The 21382-nt window shown below is 39.7% G+C and overlaps 1 protein-coding gene across 9 annotated transcripts in view; it reads right to left on the bottom strand.

Annotated features, from left to right (window-relative positions):
- CLCC1 (chloride channel CLIC like 1) overlaps window positions 1–21382 on the bottom strand; it is a 31509-nt gene that overhangs the window by 3126 nt on the left and 7001 nt on the right. For 5 of the 9 annotated variants that reach the window (XM_055584891.1, XM_055584893.1, XM_055584892.1 and 2 more), the window contains 9 exons: window positions 14296–14436; window positions 13785–13886; window positions 10701–10808; window positions 8437–8658; window positions 8061–8201; window positions 6624–6717; window positions 4454–4551; window positions 4037–4183; window positions 2063–2404 (listed from right to left, as the gene is read on the bottom strand). In XM_055584891.1, the coding sequence (XP_055440866.1) occupies window positions 2063–2404; window positions 4037–4183; window positions 4454–4551; window positions 6624–6717; window positions 8061–8201; window positions 8437–8658; window positions 10701–10808; window positions 13785–13886; window positions 14296–14424 (1383 nt within the window). In that variant the 5' untranslated portion in view covers window positions 14425–14436. The remainder of the gene's footprint in view (window positions 1–2062; window positions 2405–4036; window positions 4184–4453; window positions 4552–6623; window positions 6718–8060; window positions 8202–8436; window positions 8659–10700; window positions 10809–13784; window positions 13887–14295; window positions 14437–21382) is intronic. The other 4 variants (XM_055584894.1, XM_055584895.1, XM_055584897.1 and 1 more) reach the window with 1 other exon arrangement.

Raw genomic sequence — 21382 nt, 5'->3', positions numbered from 1 at the left:
GACAAATGTTCACTGAGCATACCTTAAGTTATAGGTCCTAGGGATACAAAAGACAGCAAGAAAACTCCTGCCCCCTTCCCTGAACTTCAGTTCAGTTCAGTTCAGTTCAGTCGCTCAGTCGTGTCCAACTCTTTGCGACCTCATGAATCGCAGCACGCCAGGCCTCCCTGCCCATCACCAACTCCCGGAGTTCACCCAGACTCATGTCCATAGAGTCAGTGATGCCATCCAGCCATCTCATCCTCTGTTGTCCCCTTCTCCTCCTGCCCCCAATCCCTCCCAGCGTCAGAGTCTTTTCCAATGAGTCAACTCTTTGCATGAGGTGGCCAAAGTACTGGAGTTTCAGCTTTAGCATCATTCCTTCCAAAGAAATCCCAGGGCTGATCTCCTTCAGAATGGACTGGTTGGATCTCCTTGCAGTCCAAAGGGCTCTCAAGTCTTCTCCAACACCACAGTTCAAAAGCATCAATTCTTCAGCACTCAGCCTCCTTCACAGTCCAACTCTCACATCCATACATGACCACAGGAAAAACTATGGTTATGGTTAGCCTTGACTAGACGGGCCTTTGTTGGCAAAGTAATGTCTCTGCTTTTGAATATGCTATCTAGGTTGGTCATAACTTTCCTTCCAAGGAGTAAGCGTCTTTTAATTTCATGGCTGCAGTCACCATCTGCAGTGATTCTGGAGCCCAGAAAAATAAAGTCTGACACTGTTTCCCCATCTATTTCCCATGAAGTGATGGGACCGGATGCCATGATCTTCATTTTCTGAATGTTGAGCTTTAAGCCAACCTTTTCACTCTCCACTTTCACGTTCATCAAGAGGCTTTTTAGTTCCTCTTCACTACTGGGCAATAAAGTATGCTGGGGGTGGGAAGGCTGAATTGCTGTTTAAATTAGCGTGGTCTGAAAAGATGATATGAGTAAAGGCTTGAGGAAATAAACCTTATGAATATATGGGAACAGCATTCTAGACAATGAATAGCAAGTACAAAGGCTGAGCTCAAGGAGCAGACAGGAGGCCCTTGTGAATGAGCCTGGAGGGAGCATGGGAGGGGAGAGCAGTGGGAGGCCCTAGGCCATTTTGATATCTTTGGCTTTCCCTTCAAGTGAGCTGGGAACTGGAGTATTTCTGAGATTAAATAACAGATAACCAGTGGCTCAGATGGTAAAGAATTTGCCTGCAATGCAGGAGACTTGGGTTTGATCTCTGGGTCTCTCTGGGTTGGGAAGATACCCTGAAGAAGGGAATGGCAATCCACTCCAGTATTCTTTCCTAGAGAATTCCATGGACAGAGAAGCCTGGTGGGCTACAGCCCATGGAGTTGCAAAGAGTCGGACACGACTGAGTGACTAACAGTTTCATGTGCACTTTATTAAAGCTGAAAGGAACATCTTAATTTTCTAGACCAATGCAGATATGTTTTATCCTTCTCAGGAACTCCATGGGAAGGATTCTACAAGTTCCTAGATTCTACTGTGTTCGTTACGGTTTCCCAAAGGTCTACATCTGCAACGTAAACCTTTCAAATGACAATACAAATTCTTCTCTCAAACAGAAATGGAAATGTCCCTTTATTTAAATGGCCAATAATGGTGGAAAAGAGGCCTGACCATTCCCCAGATAAAAAAAGTTAGTCTAGCCAGCCAAAAGATTTGGAAAAGCAAGGTTTTTGATCCCTCCCCAGCTCACTCTCCCATCTAGCTAAGGTTTCAGGGCTCTCCTGTGGGCCAGCTCCCTAAGGCTCCAGCCTCAGGGGGTAGTTCTCTCTGATCTCTTCAAAGGTAGAAACTTCAGTCATGGTCACTTGTTGGCTTCCTATAAAACGAATTGCTATCTGTTCTAACAAATTACCGCTAACTAGTATTTAACATAAAAATTAAATCTCATTTCTTCTGAGGCTGGACTAAGAACCAGAATGAGGGAAACAGAGTGAATAATTATATCACTGGTGATATAATTAACCATGAAAGGTAAGAGTAGAACACTTAACTGAAAGCTTAATAGGAAGCACTTAAGCCTATTATTAAGAGACAGCAAAATAAAGAGTTGCTGACTTACACCAGGTACCACCTTGGGATGCTCTCTCGCCTCTGCTTCTTGTAAATCAAATGGCCGAAGCACTTCAGGGCTCTTGTTGCCAGTCTGAAATCTCAAGCCAACATCTCTCTCTCTCAAAACATCTCTTCTACCCTCATATGTGTTGTCATTAGGGCCTTGCTCAATGGGGCTAATTTGGCCCCTATAATAGAAATCTGCATCACCTGCTCCACCATGGGATCTATAATCGATTTTCTGCTGCCGTCTTCTTTCACCTGCCTGAAGTGCCTGGGGTGCTTCTCTTTCAGGACCACCCACATGTCTCAGCATATTGACTGATTTGCCAGCACCATAGCAGAAACTCTAGAAGGAAAAGAAATACATATTCCTGAGTACTTAGTGACTGACTGACAATGAAATTTTGAGGTGATTTCCTTGATGCCAACAAAAGTATGTAATTTAACTTGTGTTATAGACATAAACATGTTAGTTTCACAGGATTTTCATTAAAGATCTCTTCTCTAGATTAATATAGAACCAGAAGAGCCCATAACAAAACTTTAGAAATCGTTAAGTATTAAATAGACATTTCAATCAGCTGGACACATTTTTATTGAATTATATAATGGCAGTTAGGCTAAAGCCTAGAAATTTAAAAGGTACTAATTGTCTGATCATTGCTCATATGCTGTCTATATTCACATCCATCATATAAGGTAGATGCTGAAAATTAAAGTTGCATACCATTATACAAATATTCTCCAGTAGGTTTATTTATTTTATAAACTTGCTTTAGCCACAGCTAAAATTCAAAAAGTTTTGAGTCAGACTCCAAGGAAAAACTAGGCAGCAGTTCTCAAAGTGTACCCAGGGGCCCACTGGGGTCCCGGAGACTTTCACAAATCTGTGAGGTCTAAACTCTTCATAATACAAAGACGTAAGTCTTCTTCACTATCCCCTTGTGAAACGCACAGTGGAGTCTTTCGGGGCTAGAATGACCCCCTCACTCTGATGGCCCATGCACTATGAGCTTGTGGATACCTGTATTTTTTAAATTTCTGATAAATATCAATAAATAAACCTCCCACAAACAAGTGCTTTTGTGGTGTTCAGTTTTTAAGACTACAGAAGGGTCCTGAGAAGAAAAATTTGAAAACCACTGTAGTAGAGATATGACTCTTTAAAGATGGAGCAGCAAAAGGCAGCAGATGAAGCACAAGCAATAATAGGGTTTTGCTATTAACTTCAGTCTCAGAGACTAAACTACTACTACACGAATGTCACCTAACAAAAACAGATCCCTGAACCAATGAATCCTAGTCACAAGCCAAACAGCAACACCAAAAGAGTATCAATTTTAAGTAAACAGAACATAGTAAATTTTACATCCTTAAGGGAAGAGAACTCTTTAATAATTTCCCATGGCACATCTGAGTTCTTTGCATTTTGTTTTATGGGACAACTACTTTATTAGAGTAAGGGCTGAAAATCAACCCAAAAAAGAGCTGAAGAGACCATGGATGAATGACAAGTAACACTGTAAAATTCCTTAATAAATCTCTGTTCCCGGATCCCCTAAATTATTTCTCAGTACATGCACCTCTTTCTACATCCCTCTCTGATTCTATGCTAAAACCAATGTTCTCCGGTTCTCAGTGTGGCAAAAAAGCTCACACTGAAATAATGCCCCTTTTCTCAACGAGGACATAAGCAACTGATACCACGTGTATTAATTCACAAAGTTTAAAAAACAAATGTTAAAAGAGGGTATTATTCTAAATCATCACTTTGACATCTACAATCAAACTTGAGAACCATTTTCTTACTAAGAGGAATGGACAAATATAACGGACAAATGTTTATCACTTAAAAATCACCTTTCCATGCCATTAAGCATGATTTAGCCCAATTTACAACATTAAAAAAAACCCTAATAATCCTAGAATTGCCTTTTTCTGTAAATCCTATTAATTGTTAACAGTGCTATGTACTAACCAGGACAGCTAATGCCATAATTATCAGCACTGGGATGTGCAGGAACACTGGGATCTCCTTCATGAGTGCTTTAATGAATTCACCAGCTCCCTTCCCAACATGCTTCAGTGGCTCCGTGACAAAGTTGGTGAATGTAACTGCCAGTGCCTACAATGAAAGGTAAAAGCAACTTAATTTTTTCCCTCAAAGGACTGAGGTGCATAGAGTAAGTCAAAATCAACTGTGCTGAGGCTGAAATTGCGAAATTCCACAAATGTTATCATATACTTTTAATGTGGAAATGACGGTAATGGAAGTATTTTTCCTAGAACAAAGGTTTATTATTAGCAAAGTGACAGTTAAAAAAAACAATTTTTAATAAACACAGAGACTTTTTACTCACTTTGTGTAAGTAATTTCCACAAAATATATTCTAACCTTTGTTGGGGGGACCAGCCAAATAGGGTTGACTAGTAAGAGCTCGTAGTATTTCTGGCATGGGTCATCCTTATAGGTCCATGAACTTCTAAGCCATTCTGTTAGAAGACAAAAAACAGTCTTTTTTTTTTAAGTTGCATTTCATTCCCAAATAATATTTTAGTTTTAACTCTCCTTCCCCCTACAACCCCCAATTAATTTTAAACTATGTTGACAAATAGACTCCTACTAATAGTCATTTTCTAAAATGTCATCTCATGTCCAAAATGCTTATTTTAAAAATCCATTCAAATTATACAAGTCTTATACAGAGAAAATATTTTATGAAGATTTCTAAACGGTAAATAATTAAAAACAGTCCTTTACACACACCAAAGAATCCAAGAAAAAACTGGAAAAATCTGAGTAAGATAGGTGGCTTGTATCCAAGTCGATATCCGGGCTGTGATACTGCACTAGTATAATTATGCGAGATGTTATCAGTGGCGGAAAATGGGTCAAGCTCTGTAGGATCTCTCTGTCTTCTTACAGCTACCTGTGAATCTACAACTATCTCAATAAAATTAAATTTAAAAAGTCAATTCTTTACTTATAAAACAAAGTAGACCATTAGTTCTCTTCTTCTAAATCAGACTCATGTATAATACTTTAACTGTGGAAAATTATGAAAGAGATTGCTGGGAGAAATATCAATAACCTCAGATATGCAGATCATACCACCCTTATGGCAGAAAGTGAAGAGGAACTAAAGAGCCTCTTGATGAAAGTGAAAGAGGAGAGTGAAAAAGTTGGCTTAAAGCTCAACATTCAGAAAACTAAGATCGTGGCATCCGGTCCCATCACTTCATGGGAAATAGATGGGGAAACAGTGGAAACATTGGCTGACTTTATTTTTCTGGGCTCCAAAATCACTGCAGATGGTGACTGCAGCCATAAAATTGAAAGACGCTTGCTCCTTGGAAGAAAAGTTATGACCAACCTAGACAGCATATTAAAAAGCAGAGACATTACTTTGCCAACAAAGGTCCGTCTAGTCAAGGCTATGGTTTTTCCAGTGGTCATGTATGGATGTGAGAGTCAGACTATAAAGAAAGCTGAGCGCCGAAGAACTGATGCTTTTGAACTGTGGTGTTGGAGAAGACTCTTGAGAGTCCCTTAGCCTGCAAGGAGATCCAACCAGTCCATCCTAAAGGAGATCAGTCCTGGGTGTTCATTGGAAGGACTATGTTGAAGCTGAAACTCCCAATACTTTGGCCACCTCATGTGAAGAGCTAACTCTTTTGAAAAGACCCTGATGCTGGGAAAGATTGAGGGCAGGAGGAGAAGGGGACGACAGAGGATGAGATGGTTGGATGGCATCACCGAGTCGATGGACATGAGTTTGGGGAAACTCTGGGAGCTGGTGATAGACAGAGAAGTCTGGCATGCTGCAGTCCATGGGGTCGCAAAGAGTCGGACATGACTGAGTGACTGAACTGAACTGAATAATATTTTATGTACTAGTATGAGCTATAGGAGGCATTCAGTTATTCCCTGAGGCTGGGAAGTAAGGCTGGGCTGGTTTAGCTCCCATATCTTTTTAAGAAAATTAATTTTTTGGACACCTTGATTTGCTGCCGAAATTCTATTCTGTCAGTCATTGTGTGGACTTTTATTTACAAACAGTATTTCATCATTAAACCACTCCCATTGTTAAGTACATATAACTAAAGGCAGTCAACATTAGTGAGAATATTTATAAAATCTGAAGGAAAAGAAAAGTAAAATAATTTCCCCTTTTATGAAAAAAAAACATATAGTGAAGCTACAACGTAAGATTTCACAAGTCAATACAGAGATGAAATCAAATATGGAAAATACTCTAATAAACTTCTGCTGAGGACCCAGGACGTGCTAGACACTGCTAAGAACTAGATGAACACAAGTGAGTCCAATTCAGGCAGACAGATAATATCAGAGCTGGCACATACATACTTTCTATCCCTTTCCTGTGACATATAAACACAGAAGTCACTGAAGCCTACGACTCTTCCTGCCTGTTCTGATACTAACGATTCAGTCATGGAAAGCCTCCTTCTGGCATTTTATCATTTGTTTGTAATTATTAAAATATGTTTCCTAATTCTCAGAAACTCTACTCAAAATAAAGCCAACAGAACCAATATCTTACCCCAGAGACTTCCACTCCAGTTCATCTTCTCAGCACATACATTGTTAAGTGGCTCCATCTTGGCAACTTCAGCCTGATGCTGGGCAAAAGCGAGCTGACCAACACCAAAGGGAACCATGAGAGGCTACTAATAATGAAGATTATGCCTACTCACCCTAAAAACCACACTTCAAAGCGTGTCTTCACCATTCATTCAAACCAGATTATTTAAAAATTTTTCACAGAAAAAAATACATATTATTTTAAAAGAGTGGCTCTTTTCAACTCACAGCAAAACACATTCAATTGGTAAAGAACTAACTACAATTGCCTTCTTTTAAAATAATTATGAGGAGGAATTCTAGAAAACCTTTTTACTGAGAAGATTGTTTTAAAAATTAGTTCAAATATAGCTCATGTCATGCCCCAAAACATAACTATACATATTAAGTGCCTACTCACTCTCCTAAACAATTCATGACAAAATGGTGTTTTGCTTTGAATGATTTTCAGCACAAATGGCCAAAATGTCTTTTATAAATCAAAGCCCTGGGGGAAATCACAGATAATTTTCAACCAAACTTTCTTCCTTCCTCTAATTTGTAAGTAATTGGTTCTAGAAGCTACAGAACTTACAGAGAAAGGTTAAAGAAATATCACAAAGATTTAATCAGATGAATTCACTGAAAATAGCTGGCCACTTGACTCATAAAAAGGTCTAAAATTTTTCTTCAATGATTATGCTAGTTTGACAGGAACAATATGTCAATTTGTCAAGAAAAATAATGCTTCTTTCAAATGTTAATATATAATATGGTCCTGATTTTTAAAGAATAAAAATTTGAGAAAAGTTTATAAATACCTCACAACATCAACAGTGGTTATCTTTAGGTGGTAAAATTATAGACTTTTTTGGGGGGGCCACTCTACACAACTTGCAGGATTCTTAGTTCCCCAAACTGGATACCTGGCAGTGAGAACACCGAGTCCTAATCATTGGACCACCAGGAAATTCCCTAGACAATTTTTAAAAAATTAAATTTCTCTGTGTTTTTCTATCCTTTCTATATTCTCTGCTATAAATACACCATTCTTATAGTCATAAAATAATCTAACTTTAGAAAATAGTATTTTGGCATCATTTCTAGCAAAGAATAAAAAAGACATACCCCAAGTTACCAACATGAGAATTTTTCACTTCTCTACATAACTCTATTCTAATTTAGCTGTCCAGATGCCACACATAAGCAGGATGAAAATCAGGACTGCATATTTCCCTCTGCTAACTTGGTCAAGGACCCAAAAAACCAGGGACATCTGAGCAGCTGCCAATTTCCTCACCAACACTCCCATCACTGCCTCACACCCTCACCCGAGGTACACACTAGCTCTAAATAGCTTAGTCTCCTATTATGAAGTAACACTTTAGAGTTTTAGAAACTTCTACTTATATATTACCTTATATAAATACATCCAATTCCATCCCAAACTGATGAGAAAACTGATGAATAAAACACGTTTCAACTGGGTGTACCAACGAACATAGGTCCAGAGCTCAGTAGCTACTAACACCACGATGCAGAGCAGACACAGAAGCACCTCGAAACAGAAACACAGAGAGTCACTGCCAAGCCATCCTGCCCATCAAAAGAGCTGACTGAGAGCACAGAAAAAGAACTGGACTTGAATATACAAAATCATTTGTACCATTGTGCTGCATGTTCATCAACCCAGTATCAGTGACTTAGTGTGAGTTCTCAATATAATTACGGTGAAGTTTTTAAAGTATTTTAAAAAGTAAACTGTTAATCAGGTGCCCCTCATCTCATCTTACCATGAACACATTATACGGATCCACTCCAAAAAATTCTTCAAATCGCCACTTCCATGTTTCAAAATCATGAAACTTAAAATTAATTAAAATATCACTTAGTGCATCATCCAAGGCACCTGGCTTCCAATCCTCTCCACTGAGAAACTTTTGTATTTCTAACAAGGTTTGTCTTTTAAGGATAATCTCGGCATCATAATGCATGTCATCTTTGTTTTCATCAGGCTGAATTAAATTTGCCAAAAAAAAAAAAAAAAAAACCAGAAAAGGAGAATTTTATCATTACTCAATGAAACATTAAGATAAAACCAACTTGGAACTAAATATATAATTAGTTCATGATATTTCCCAGGTATAAAATAAGAATAATATCTACCTGTCTGTCTCACAGGCCAACATCAAAACCAAAGATAATAAACATGAAAAACATTTCAAAAGTACAAAATTTTCAAATTTAAAACATGTCTTTAAAATTATAAAACATTTCAAAATTATAAAACTCTATGCAAGTAACATACAGTACATTTTACTAAATTATAGTTGATTCCTGCTATCTGTAGTACTTACATTCTGTAAAGTCACCTTGAACCAGTTAGCAAATACTGAACCATGGTTCCTAAAGGAAATATGGGCTTAGTTTCCTGCACCCATATTTTCATCAACCAATCAATTCATAATCTTTTTATGTTACTGTTTAAAGACACCTAATACATACTGTGGATCCATTAACATTAACATTAACATTAACTAAGCTCATAACCAATAGCACTATGACTCATGATTGAACTTAACTTATCTAACAAGGGTATTTTTCTCTAAGGCACAGCTCAGCCTCCCTGTGCTTAGGATCACTAGACAGCAAAACACTTGGGAGATTTTTAAACAGCAAAAGTTTAAAAATTAGAAAATAGCCTGAAAAGATAAAGAGATCACAAAATAACATGAGAGCTGAAAACGGCCTTGTTTCACCTCAACTGAAAGTGGGCTCATCAGGCAACTCAGATGTTTTGCCACTCTGAGCATGTCTAAGGGTGACACAAAAGCAGGAGTACTGATTCTGAGGTTACAAATAAAGTTTAGTATTCAAAATATTACAAAATATGAATCCACAAATAGTGAGGATAAACTATCAATATTTTATGATTCAGTTTATGACTTTCCATTTGCTGACACAGCTTTCAAACAGCCTAAAATTTAGAGTGTAAAAATAAGAAAAACAAAAAGGATCTCAAAAAGCAGCAAAATCTGGGCTTCCACAAACATACACGACATTCACAACTATCTTTATTAGTGCGAGTACAGGTTAGCAAAATCTCTATAAACATTAAACAGTTCACATAAGAGAAAATTATCTTTTCTAACAGTAAATACTGATTTTTTATATTACAAAGTAGGTATAAAATGAGAAAAACCCGTGTCATGTAATATCACAAATCATCAGTAAGTATAAAAAAGTAGTCACTGATTAAATATTTCTAAAAAACCAAAACTATTCCAAGCTTCTCCATCTTGAGTATTTTCTAGCTCCATTTGTTTCCTCGTCTATAAAACAGACTCTTTTCCACCTTGCACTTGTTGTAAGACTCTAACTGAAGGTTATACATATGATTACATCTGCTTTTACATCTCCAAAATAATGTGGGATTATTGCTCATTTTAACCCTCCCTTTTTTAAAATTTTCTAGATGTTTCAACTCCCTGAAGGGAAAGCAATGACTCGAAAAAATAGAATCTTAATATTAATCATGAACAATATGTCCATGACATGTAATTCTATAAAGCAGCCCTTGCCACAATAAACAGCTAGGAGAAAAATCTTAAAACCCACTTTTCTTTTTCTCAATATGTAATGATATTACATCATTTGAACAAGAAAGTGTGGAAATGATAGAAAAGAACTAAAGACTGGAATAGAATTTCCTTACCAAGTCATGAGTTTAAGTTTGCAACTGATCAGCAAAGTTCAAATAGCAAATTTAAAACAATCTCCCTCTCCCCCCAACTCAATTAGGTGGTACAGCAGAGCACAGAGTAAGTAAATCCCCGTGAACTATAAGGAAAAGCAGAAGGGTCAGCACTGCTCACTTGCCTTCCACCAAACCAGCAGGCCGCTACCTTCAATCCTGCATGATTAAGGTTTTGGTAAAAGGGCGAGTCAGGTATTCTCTGTTGAAGCATAATGATGCTTTATCACTGTTGACATAATGTGAGATTAACACACAACAAAAATATCCACTACACTGATTGGTATCACATCAAATACTCACAAGTCCAAGCTTTTTGGTTTCAATCAAAATCTTATTTAAGTATCTCCTAAAAACCGGATTGCTTTGACTTTCATAGTCTTTTCTCTTTTGCTTTTCACATTCATCAATCTGCAACCACAAAATAAATACATTAGTTAGTGTCAGAGTTTAATGTAAGGGTCAAGTTTCTAGCCTAGTGGTCCCATCAAGGTCAAAGTAAGGAGCTGGATATGTTCATCAAGCTTGATTAAAATGTAGAGCTGGCCTGCTTTCTGTGGGTTCTCTTTGCAAAGAGTAGGCAACAAAAGTGCACCAGGAGTCCCATACTGCACCAACTGGCAGTTTTCTTCTGACTTTCAGCAGTTTTAAAGCTGAAGATCATGAAACAAGGAAGCAGAGATGTGGATAAGCAGAACATTTGGACCAATCTGCCCCTTCTTAATTCCAAAGTAATGATTTAAAGAAAAAAGGAAAAGGGGAGGAAAAAAATAGAGAGCACAGCCAAACAGAAACAGAGGCAACATGCAGCTAGAAGATGAAGGACACAGCAAAGATTTTCTTGAATGTGTGTATTACTTTTTGGCCTTTTACTGATTTTTCCTGCCAACTATCAGTCATGCCCTACCAAATGGCAGGAATACTTTGGCCACCTAAGGCGAAGAACTGACTCCTTGGAAAAGACCCTGATGCTGGGAAAGATTGAAGGCAGGAGAAGTGGACAACAGAGGATGAGATGGTTGGATGGCACCATCGACTCAAAGGACATAAGTTTGAACAATGAGTTGGTGATGGACAGGGAAGCCTGGCATGCTGCAGTCCATGGGGTCGCAAAGAGTTGGACACGACTGAGCAACTGAACTAAGGCCTCTCCAGACGTCCACACACGGCAGCCCGTCTGCACAGAATCCCTCATGAGGACAGACTTCCTCTGAACTCAGGTCTATAATCACCAGAGCGGCTAGTTTCTGAGTGAGGGTAGTGCACGTCATAAGGCATTTAGAACCTGCGATAAGCAACTTCCACTTATTACTTGAGTGTGGACCACAAGCTGAGTGGAGCACTGGAATGGGCTTCAGATGATAAACACGTAATAACTGAGCAGCACACACAGACCCAGGACAGAATGACACTCAAGAAGTCACAGGGCACTCCTCAGCTTTCAGGCAAGGTTTACAAACCTTAAAATTTTTAAATTTCTTTTTAAGAGTAAAAAAAAATTTTTTTTAACAAAGACTAAAGACTTCATTTTACTAATTATGTTTTTACAATGTCAGACCCAAAGTCACAAACAATGGAATGAAAAATTTCAGTAAAAGGGCATTTCTCCATTTCCTACCAGGCAGCCAAATTAGCTCACTACACTACAAAATGCAGTTAACACTGAAGCAAATTTTATCCAAGCCTTTCTTTGCTAGCACTCAGATGAGACAACATTCACATTTGGTAAGAACCACATGCAGCTGCTTATAGACCTCACTGGGATACATCTGGATCTCAATTAGCAAGCTCTCCCAGCCTCTCAAGCTGGAACCCTCCGCCATTCACTCTCGCTCTTCCCTATTCCTCAACCACCACAACTTGCCTATTCTACCACAGGAAAGTTTTCTCTTCACCCCGTCACAGCCTCAGCGTGAGCCTTCAGCGTTGCTGCACCTCTGCCATCCCCCATCCCAGCCTCCTCCACGCTGCCGCCAGCACCCTGCTTCAAAACCAACAGAGGTGGGTTCTTGCAGCATAACCTGTGCTCAAACCAACCAACAATCTTGACTTACTTCCTTTCTCAAACTCTACTGCAGCCACAGAAATAAAAGGACTGAATAAATGAAGTAAGAGTTACCACACACCAGATTATAATAATCCCTTATATTTGTAGGAGCAACTGTTATGCTTATAAGCTAGCAGCAGAGACATTTCTTCATTTGCTATACTTGTCATGAGTTACTACAGTCCAGCATTGTGACAGGTGATAGAGCATCAAGAATGAATAAAATATTCTTTGTTCCAAGAAACGTTCAGCCTGGTAAAGAAATAATTACAACACAGTGAGATAAATGTTATTACAGGAAAATAAAAGTACAATTTTTAAAAATTCAAGGCCAGAGTAAAGAGAAACCAAGGCTAGGGTAATTAAAGAAAAAAAATTATTTATATATTTGTAAATTGTACTTTAGATAGAAACACAAGTTCAGTCGCTCAGTCGTGTCCGACTCTTTGCAACCCCAGGAATCGCAGCACGCCAGGCCTCCCTGTCCATCACCAACTCCCAGAGTTCACTCAAACTCACGTCCATTGAGTTGGTGATGCCATTCCAGCCATCTCATCCTCTGTCGTCCCCTTCTCCTCCTGCCCCCAATCCCTCCCAGCGTCAGAATCTTTTCCAATGAGTCAACTCTTCACATGAGGTGGCCAAAGTACTGGAGTTTCAGCTTTAGCATCATTCCCTCCAAAGAACACCCAGGACTGATCTCCTTTAGGATGGACTGGTTAGATCTCCTTGCAGTCCCAGGGACTCTCAAGAGTCTTCTCCATGGAGAAGGAAATGACAACCCACTCCAGTGTTCTTGCCTGGAGAATCCCAGGGACAGAGGAGCCTGGTGGGCTGCCGTCTATGGGGTCGCAGAGTCGGACACGACTGAAGCAACTTAGCAGTAGCAGCAGCAGCTTTTGTTCTATCTTGTACAGAAAACAGTAACAGTATCATTGAATATGTTTTTTTCAGAACCATATATGTCTGTAACATTAATACTTCCTTTTAAGACAAATATAAATTCAAAAGAGATTTTATTTAGAGAAACTGTTCTAATTAAAATTGTTTTCCTTCACGCTAAGTGTATATTTAGATTCTTAATTGTTGAGAGAAAAGAATTCACTGTAAAATAATGCCAACCTATATAATGCTGTAATAAATTATTTTGTACTTAAAAAAAAAAAAAAAAGTCTTCTCCAACACCACAGTTCAAAAGCATTAATTCTTCGGCACTCAGCTTTCTTCACAGTCCAACTCTCACATCCATACAAACACAAGAAATGTTAGCAAAGACAGAAAACACAGAACAATTTAACATACTATAAGTAATACAAAAATCATGAATAAAAAATCCTAACCTTATAAGTTAAAGAATCAAGTCTGTTGTAACATTCTGATAATTCATCAGCATATGATAAGTCAGGATTGACCTCTTCTTTCTCTGATATACCATATTTCACCTAAAGCAAAGCAGAGAGAGGTTTTATTTCTTTATAGTTCAGTTGTAAAAATAATCTACAGTTAGTGAAGACTAAAATTTTGACTCCATCATTTTATGGCTTTGCTTGTTATATATATTCTTCAACTGTATTAAACCCCCAAAAAAGTAACAGCCTCAAATTTATATACTAGCTAAGAACTAAAATCAAATGGGTTTGCTTCTTGATCAGCTTTACATTCTAATCTGAAACAGAATTAAACAGGTGGGGTTGAAATCATCTTAGGCTAAGAGACAGGAAGATATTCTGCATGGTCATTAATCACTGTCATAGGACTCTTTCACAGCTCTGTGAAAAACAATAACAAATGTAGACTATTTCCATCACAGGACTGGTAGGGTATTATACACACATGGATTTTTGTAAATACCTGAGATTTTCTCATTCTTCCTGAAGCAGCATCATAGTTAAGCATGTCTGTGGGATCAATCCATTCATCATCATGAGCATAAGCAGTTATCAGCCACAGACATTCACAGAGGAGCAGAGAATACAGCATCCTGCGTGAATGCTACAAAAATTAGCACATATATTGAAGTATGATTACTTTTAATAAAAACAACCTACTTCTAGTGTTAAGATAATGCTTTCTTTTTTTTTAATATAAATTTATTTTAATTGGAGGCTAATTACTTTACAATATTGTATTGGTTTTGCCATACATCAACATGAATCCACCACGGGTATACACATGTTCCCCATCCTGAACCCGCCCCCCCTACATCCCTCCCCATACCATCCCTCTGGGTCATAATAACTGAAATAAAAATACTTAGTAAAATGGTGTTTGTATATAAACACATACATTCATGCGCACATAGTCTCATTGAGACTATATACATATATTTTTTTTTTCTAAATGATTTGGCAATTCCATTCCGAGGTATATACCCAAGAGAAGTGAAAATATATGTCAACACAAAAACCTGTACACAAACATTTATAGCTGCATTATTCACAATAGCCAAGGTGGAGAAACAACCCAAATGTCTATAAGCTAATGACTATCACACAGTGGATTATTATTAGGCCATAAAAAGGAATGAAGTATTGATCCACGCTACAACATGGGTGAGTCTTGAAAACCTTGTTGTTCAGTCACTAAGTCATGTCCAACTCTGTAACCCTATGGACTGTAGCCCACCAAGCTCCACTGAGGATACTGGACTGGATTGCTATTTCCTTCTCCAAGGAATCGTACCCACCCAGAGATCCAACCCCGCATCTCCTGAATTAGCAGGTGGGTTCTTCACTGCTGAGCCCCCATTATGCCATGTGAAAAAAGCCAGTCACCATAAACCATATATTATGATTCCACTGATATGAACTGTCCAGAATAGGAAAGTCTACAGAGACTGGTAAGTGGATATAAGAGACTGAGGATATAAGAGACACAGGGGTGGTAGTTAAGTGGTACAGAGCTCTTGTTTTGATTGACGTATAGTTGATTTACAATGTTGTGTTAGCTTCTGCTGTGTAGCAAAGTGATTCAGTTATATATATGCATACATTCCATTTTATATTCTTTTCCATTATGGTTTACCACAGGATATTGAATATAGTTCCCTGTGCTAAACAGTAGAACCTTGTTATTTATCCATTCTATGTATTAATATAATAGTTTGTCTTGCTCACCCTGAACTCCCAATCCATCCCTCCCCCAACTCCCTCCCCCTTGGCAACCACAAGTCTTCCCTGTATATCTGTGAGCTGTTTACAGGGTTTCTATTTGCGGTGATGAAAAGTGATCTAAAATTAACTGTGGAAATGGTTGTACATTATCTGTGAATATACCAAAAAACTGAACTATACAATTTAAATGGATGAATTGTACAGTATGTGAATCATTTCTCAGTAAAGCTGTGGGAAATGGGAAACTTAAAAGGTGCAAAATTAAGATTCAAATAAGGTGACTAAACTCTCAATCAGAGAAAACAGCTTGCTTCATCTAAGCCTCTGCATAAACACTGTCAAATTGTTTCAACACACTATCTTCTCTATTCAACATTGTCCAATACAGCAGCCATTAGCCACACGTGGCTATTTAAATGAAAATTACACTGCAAATTATTTCCTTATTCTCACTAGCTGCATTTCAAGTGCTCAATTGCCACCTATGGCTAGTGGCTTCCAAACTGGGCAGAGTGGCTTCCAAACTGGACAGTGCAGATACAGAGCATTACCATCACTGCAGAATGCTCTGTCAAACAGCCTCTGTGAATAAGGATCAGGTGAGGGAGTTCCAAGATGGGAATGCCCTGGGCCCTGCCCAGTAATGGCTTACAGTGTAGCTGTAGGAATAAAAGTAACTTCAGGCTAAACCAAACACTTCTTTGTGTTCCTGGTGTGCTGTTTCTTCTTCTAGCATAACACACACTGAAATTAACCACTTACTGGTCAGTCTCATCCCTTGCCACAAAGGCTCTCAATCCTGCATTAGAATCACCTGGGAAGTTTCTAAATTTTCCAATCTTATGGCCACCTCCCAAGTCAATTAAACCAGAATCTCTAGGTGAGGAACCATCGTCTACAAATTGGCACTGGCCTGTCAACTACAAACACACACCTGCCAAAAGCATTTGCCAGCGACTGAAAAACAACAGGGGTGTTCGCATCTGCCTCTGAAGACCGAGCCCTGTGCTGCTGCAGCTGCAGCCCTTCAACACCCGCTGCGGGGAATTCAGGGCAGAGAATGAGGCACTCTGAGCTCCAGGGAAATGGTGGAAGAGGTCTTCACAGATATTTTCGGGAACTGAGTTCATGATCCCAATCCTTGCATCTCCTCGTTATCTAGAAAAGCACTAAATCCCTTCGTGGTGACATCAGCTCCTTGTGACTAGCAGAAAACCTTTTGTAAAGTAAGCACCTGATTGCACTGAACTCCCCCTGCATCAAAATCATATATTTACCTTCCCCTGGGGGCTTCCCTAGTGCCTCAGATGGTAAAGAATCTGCCTGCAATGCAGGAGATCCAGGTTCGATCCCTGGGTTGGGAAGATCCCCTGGAGAAGGGAATGGCAACCCACTCCAGTATTCCTGCCTGGAGAATTCCAGGGACAGAGGAGCCTGGAGGGCCTCTTTGGAGCAATCTCTCAGAGCTACCTGAGGTGCTGTCTCTTGGCTACAGTTCTCATTTTGTCCTAAATAAAACTTAACTCACAACTCTCACGCTGTGCATCTTTTTAGTCAAAACCAGGTGTAGGGATTTTCAAAGCTCCCCTGCTGGTTCCATCACACAATGAAGGTAGAAAACCACAGCACTATAATGTGAACTCTTCCAGGGAAGGTTAACTCCTTACTCAAGTCTGAATTCACCTTCCTAATGCCCTCTCCTCCATCTTGCCTCACCCCTCTCCAAACCCAACAACCAGCCCAGTGGCCAGCAAGTGGAAGACACTGAGTAATGTAAGCAGCAAATGCAAACAATCAAGGCCTCAGCAAGGATTCAGAGCAGAGCTTCAAGGGCTGAAAGGATGAAACAGCACATATGACTGGGAGCAACCGGGAAGATTTCATGGAGGAATGGGCATGGGAAATAGACTTTGAAGTATGGGCAGCATTCTAAGAGTGCAAGACATGGGAGGCAGAAAGCAACATGTTCGTCTCAGAAACCGGAAACATGAGGACGCACATGGTGGAACACAGAGCTGGAGAGGTGGGCTGCGATGACTCTGCCAAAGTAAAAAGCTTGTAACTAACTTTACCTGCTAACAATAGTTTTCAAGGGGGATGGGAACTATATTTGGGGAAGATGAAACCAGAATTAAATGTACACTCAGTTCAAAAGGAGGCTGAAGTAGAAAAGGATGTTGATCTGAAAGAGTTGTGGCAATGAGACCAGAAAGAACCCCCCGGACACATTTTAAAGATTAATTCTAGAGACCTTGGCAGCTGAATGCACGTAGAAGGAAAAAAGGAGAACGATGACAGACAGGACTGTAAGATTTCAAGGCCCACCATCAACAAAAACGGTGATATCATTAACTTCAAGAAATTGAGAATGAGACTACAGCCTGGGGAAGAGTTCAGCACTCCTTTGTTCAACATTTACAAAATAGCTGCTGGATTCTACGCACTGTCGTGATGGGGCTAACAGGAAGCTAGACCAGTCAGGTCGTCTTTAAGAAACTTACATTCTAGTGGCAGATGACAATAAATTGACAAAAAAGTAATTTCAGATAGCGGTAAGTCCTATGAGGAAAATAACACAAGACAAAGGTGTAGATGGCCTGGCCCACCCTATACAGGATCAGCTGCTTCTACTTTACTACTTTGGAAGACATGCTTTTGGGGACTCTCCCTTGGAACTCAGCCACCAGGCTGTGAAAAGGTTAAGTCACCAGGAGACTGCACGTGTCGGGGCACACTGATCTCCCAGTTGGCAGCCAACATCAACAACCGGTCATGGAGGTGAGTCCTCTTGGTGGATCCAGTCCAGTCCCTTGATAACTGACTTGGTGATCCGCCACCATCATGTGGGAAAGAATGACCACCCAGCTGAGTCCAACAGAGTCCATAAGCCACAGAATTATGAGATGAGAAAATGGTTGTTTAAAGCCTCTAAACTTTGGGGTGGTTTGTTACACAGTGGTACAAAACCACATTATTAGGCAGAAAAATAATAAGCGAACTGTAGAAAGATTCGGGAAAATAAAATTCAGAGAGAGAAGATAGCAAGCATAAAGGCCCAGGTTTGACGCATTCAAAGAATGAGCAAGAAGGCTAGAACAACTGTTTTTTTACACCATGAGGTTGTGCTATCCACATTAACACAGAAATGCACTGCAGAAATTGCTGGTAAATTGGATGAGAAAAGATTCAGGATGATGTCAAGGTTTGTGAACTACGTCTTGTGAATGAGCTGGAGGGGAGAAGGGGAATAGGCCATAATAATGAGTATGGTTTTTACTTAAGTGTAACAGGAAGTCAGCCACTAGAGAGTTTTAAGCACAAAAATGATAGAATCAGGATTACATTTTAAAATCACTGGGGCTGCTATGTGGAAGCTGGAACAGAAGGGCAAAAGCAGAAAACTAGAAAGAAGACATGTGGCAAAGCCCAGCTAACAGGTCATCAAGCACATTACTTCTTCTTTCTGAACACATGGTAACAAGTGGTGTCTTCCAGTTAAGTATGTGACAATTAAGTCCTGGTCAGCACAACAGCAGTGGAAGAAATATGCACCACATCTATGAAAGCCTCGCTGCCTGAACTTCCATCAGCTGTCCCCCCATCCCCCACCAGGCAATGGGGAGGACGCTGAGCCCTAGAGGAGGGCAGCCTGACTATGGAAGGAGCTTGGACCCTAAACAACCACATGCAAGGCCACCTATTAAGTGGGAAAATGTTTTTTGACTTTCACGTGAATGAAAATTAATTTATTTTAGGGTAAGTCCTAAGATTTGGGGGGGTTGGTTTTTTAATACCATCTTGTGCTACTGTAATTAATATAGAAATGCACTGCAGAAATTCTGGTAAATTGGATGTAAGAAGTAAGGACAAGAAAAGATACAGGATGATGTTAAGGTTTGTGACCAGAGCAACGGGGAGAATGGGAAAAGACTGAAGGACACTCAGGTGGGCAGACAACAAGTTCTGATATATCAAGAGTTCTGCTTCAGACACAGTACATTTCAAATGTTTACTGATAACCACATAGAGATGTCCCATCTCTCCTTACCAGTATGGTGGTAAGGAGAGAAGTGGATCTACAGAAATACAGGTGACAGCCTTCAAGATGTAGCTTAGCTATTTCAAATCCTAAAAGATGAAGCTGTTAAAGTGCCACACTCGATATGCCAGCAAATTTGGAAAACTCAGTAGTGGCCACAGGACTGGAAAAGGTCAGTTTACATTCCAATCCCAAAGAAGGGCAATGCCAAAGAATGTTCAAACTACCACACAGTTGCACTCATTTCACCTCCTAGCAAGGTAATGCTCAAAATCCTTCAAGTCAGGCTTCAACAGTACATGAATCAAGAACTTCCAGATGTACAAACTGGGTTTAGGAAGGCAAAGAAACCAGAAATCAAACTGCCAACATCCACTGGATCATAGAAAAAGAGAATTCCAGAAAAACATCTACTTCTGTTTCACTGACTATGTTAAAGCCTGTCACAGCTTTTGTGTAAGTGAAAGCGAAAGTGAAGTCCTTCAGTTGTGTCCGACTCTTTGCTACCCCATGGACTGTAGCCCACCAGGCTCCTCAGTCCATGGAATTTTCCAGGCAAGAGTACTGGAGTACGGTGCTATTTCCTTCTCCAGGGGATCTTCCCAACCCAGGGATCAAACCCGGGTCTCCCACACTGCAGGCAGATGCTTTACCATGTGGATCACAACAAACTGTGGAAAATTTTTAAAGAGATGGGAATACCAGACCACCTTACCTGCCTCCTGAGAAACCTATATGCAGGTCAAGAAGCAACACTGAATGGAGAGTAACATGGAAACATACATTACCATATGTAAAATAGATAGCCAAAGGGAATTTGCTGTATGACTCAGGGAGCTCAAACTTGGGCTCTGTAACAACTTGGAGGAGTGGGATGGGGAGGGAGGAGACGTATGTATACCTATGGTTGATTAATGTTGATGTTTGGCAGAAACCAACACAATACTGTAAAGCAATTATCCTTCAATTAAAAATAAACTACAAAAAAAAGTGAGAACTGGACATGGAACAACAGACTGGTTCAAAATTGGGAAAGGAGAACATCAAGGCTGTATATTGTCACTCTGCTTATTTAACTTATATGCAGAGTACATCATGCGAAATGCCAGGCTGGATGAAGCTCAGGCTGAAATCAAGACTGCCAGGAGAAATATCAACAACCTCAGATATGCAGATGACACCACTCTAATGGCAGAAAGTGAAAAGGAACTAAAGAGCCTCTTGATGAAAGAGGAAGAGTGAAAAAGCTGGCTTAAAGGTCAACAGGCGAAAAATGAAATCACGGCATTCAGTCCCATGACTTCAAGGCAAATAGATGGGGAAACACTGGAAACAATGAGAGGCTTTATTTTTGGGGGCTCCAAAATCACTGCAGATAGTGGCTGCAGCCATGAAATTAAAAGATGCTTGCTCCTTGGAAGAAAAGCTATGACTAACATGGAGAGCTTATTAAAAAGCAGAGACATTACTTTGCCAACAAAGGTCTGTCTAGTCAAAGCTATGGTTTTTCCAATAGTTACATATGGATGTGAGAGCAGGACCATAAAGAAGGCTGATCGCTGAAGAATTGATGCTTTCAAACTATGGTGCTGGAGGAGACTCTTGAGAGTCCTTTGAACAGCAAGGAGATCAATGCAGTCAATCCTAAAGGAAATCAACCCTGAATATTCATTGGAAAGGCTGATGCTGAAGCTGAAGTTCCAATACTTTGGCCACCTGATGTGAAGAGCTGATTCACTGGAAAAGACCCTGATGCTGGGAAAGATTGAGGGCAGGAGGAGAAGGG

The sequence above is a fragment of the Bubalus kerabau genome, chromosome 6 (genome assembly GCF_029407905.1).
Source record: "Bubalus kerabau isolate K-KA32 ecotype Philippines breed swamp buffalo chromosome 6, PCC_UOA_SB_1v2, whole genome shotgun sequence".
In the NCBI taxonomy this organism is placed as follows: domain Eukaryota; kingdom Metazoa; phylum Chordata; class Mammalia; order Artiodactyla; family Bovidae; genus Bubalus; species Bubalus kerabau.
Note: the sequence above shows the minus strand (reverse complement) of the source record. Positions and strands in the feature narration are given on the sequence as shown.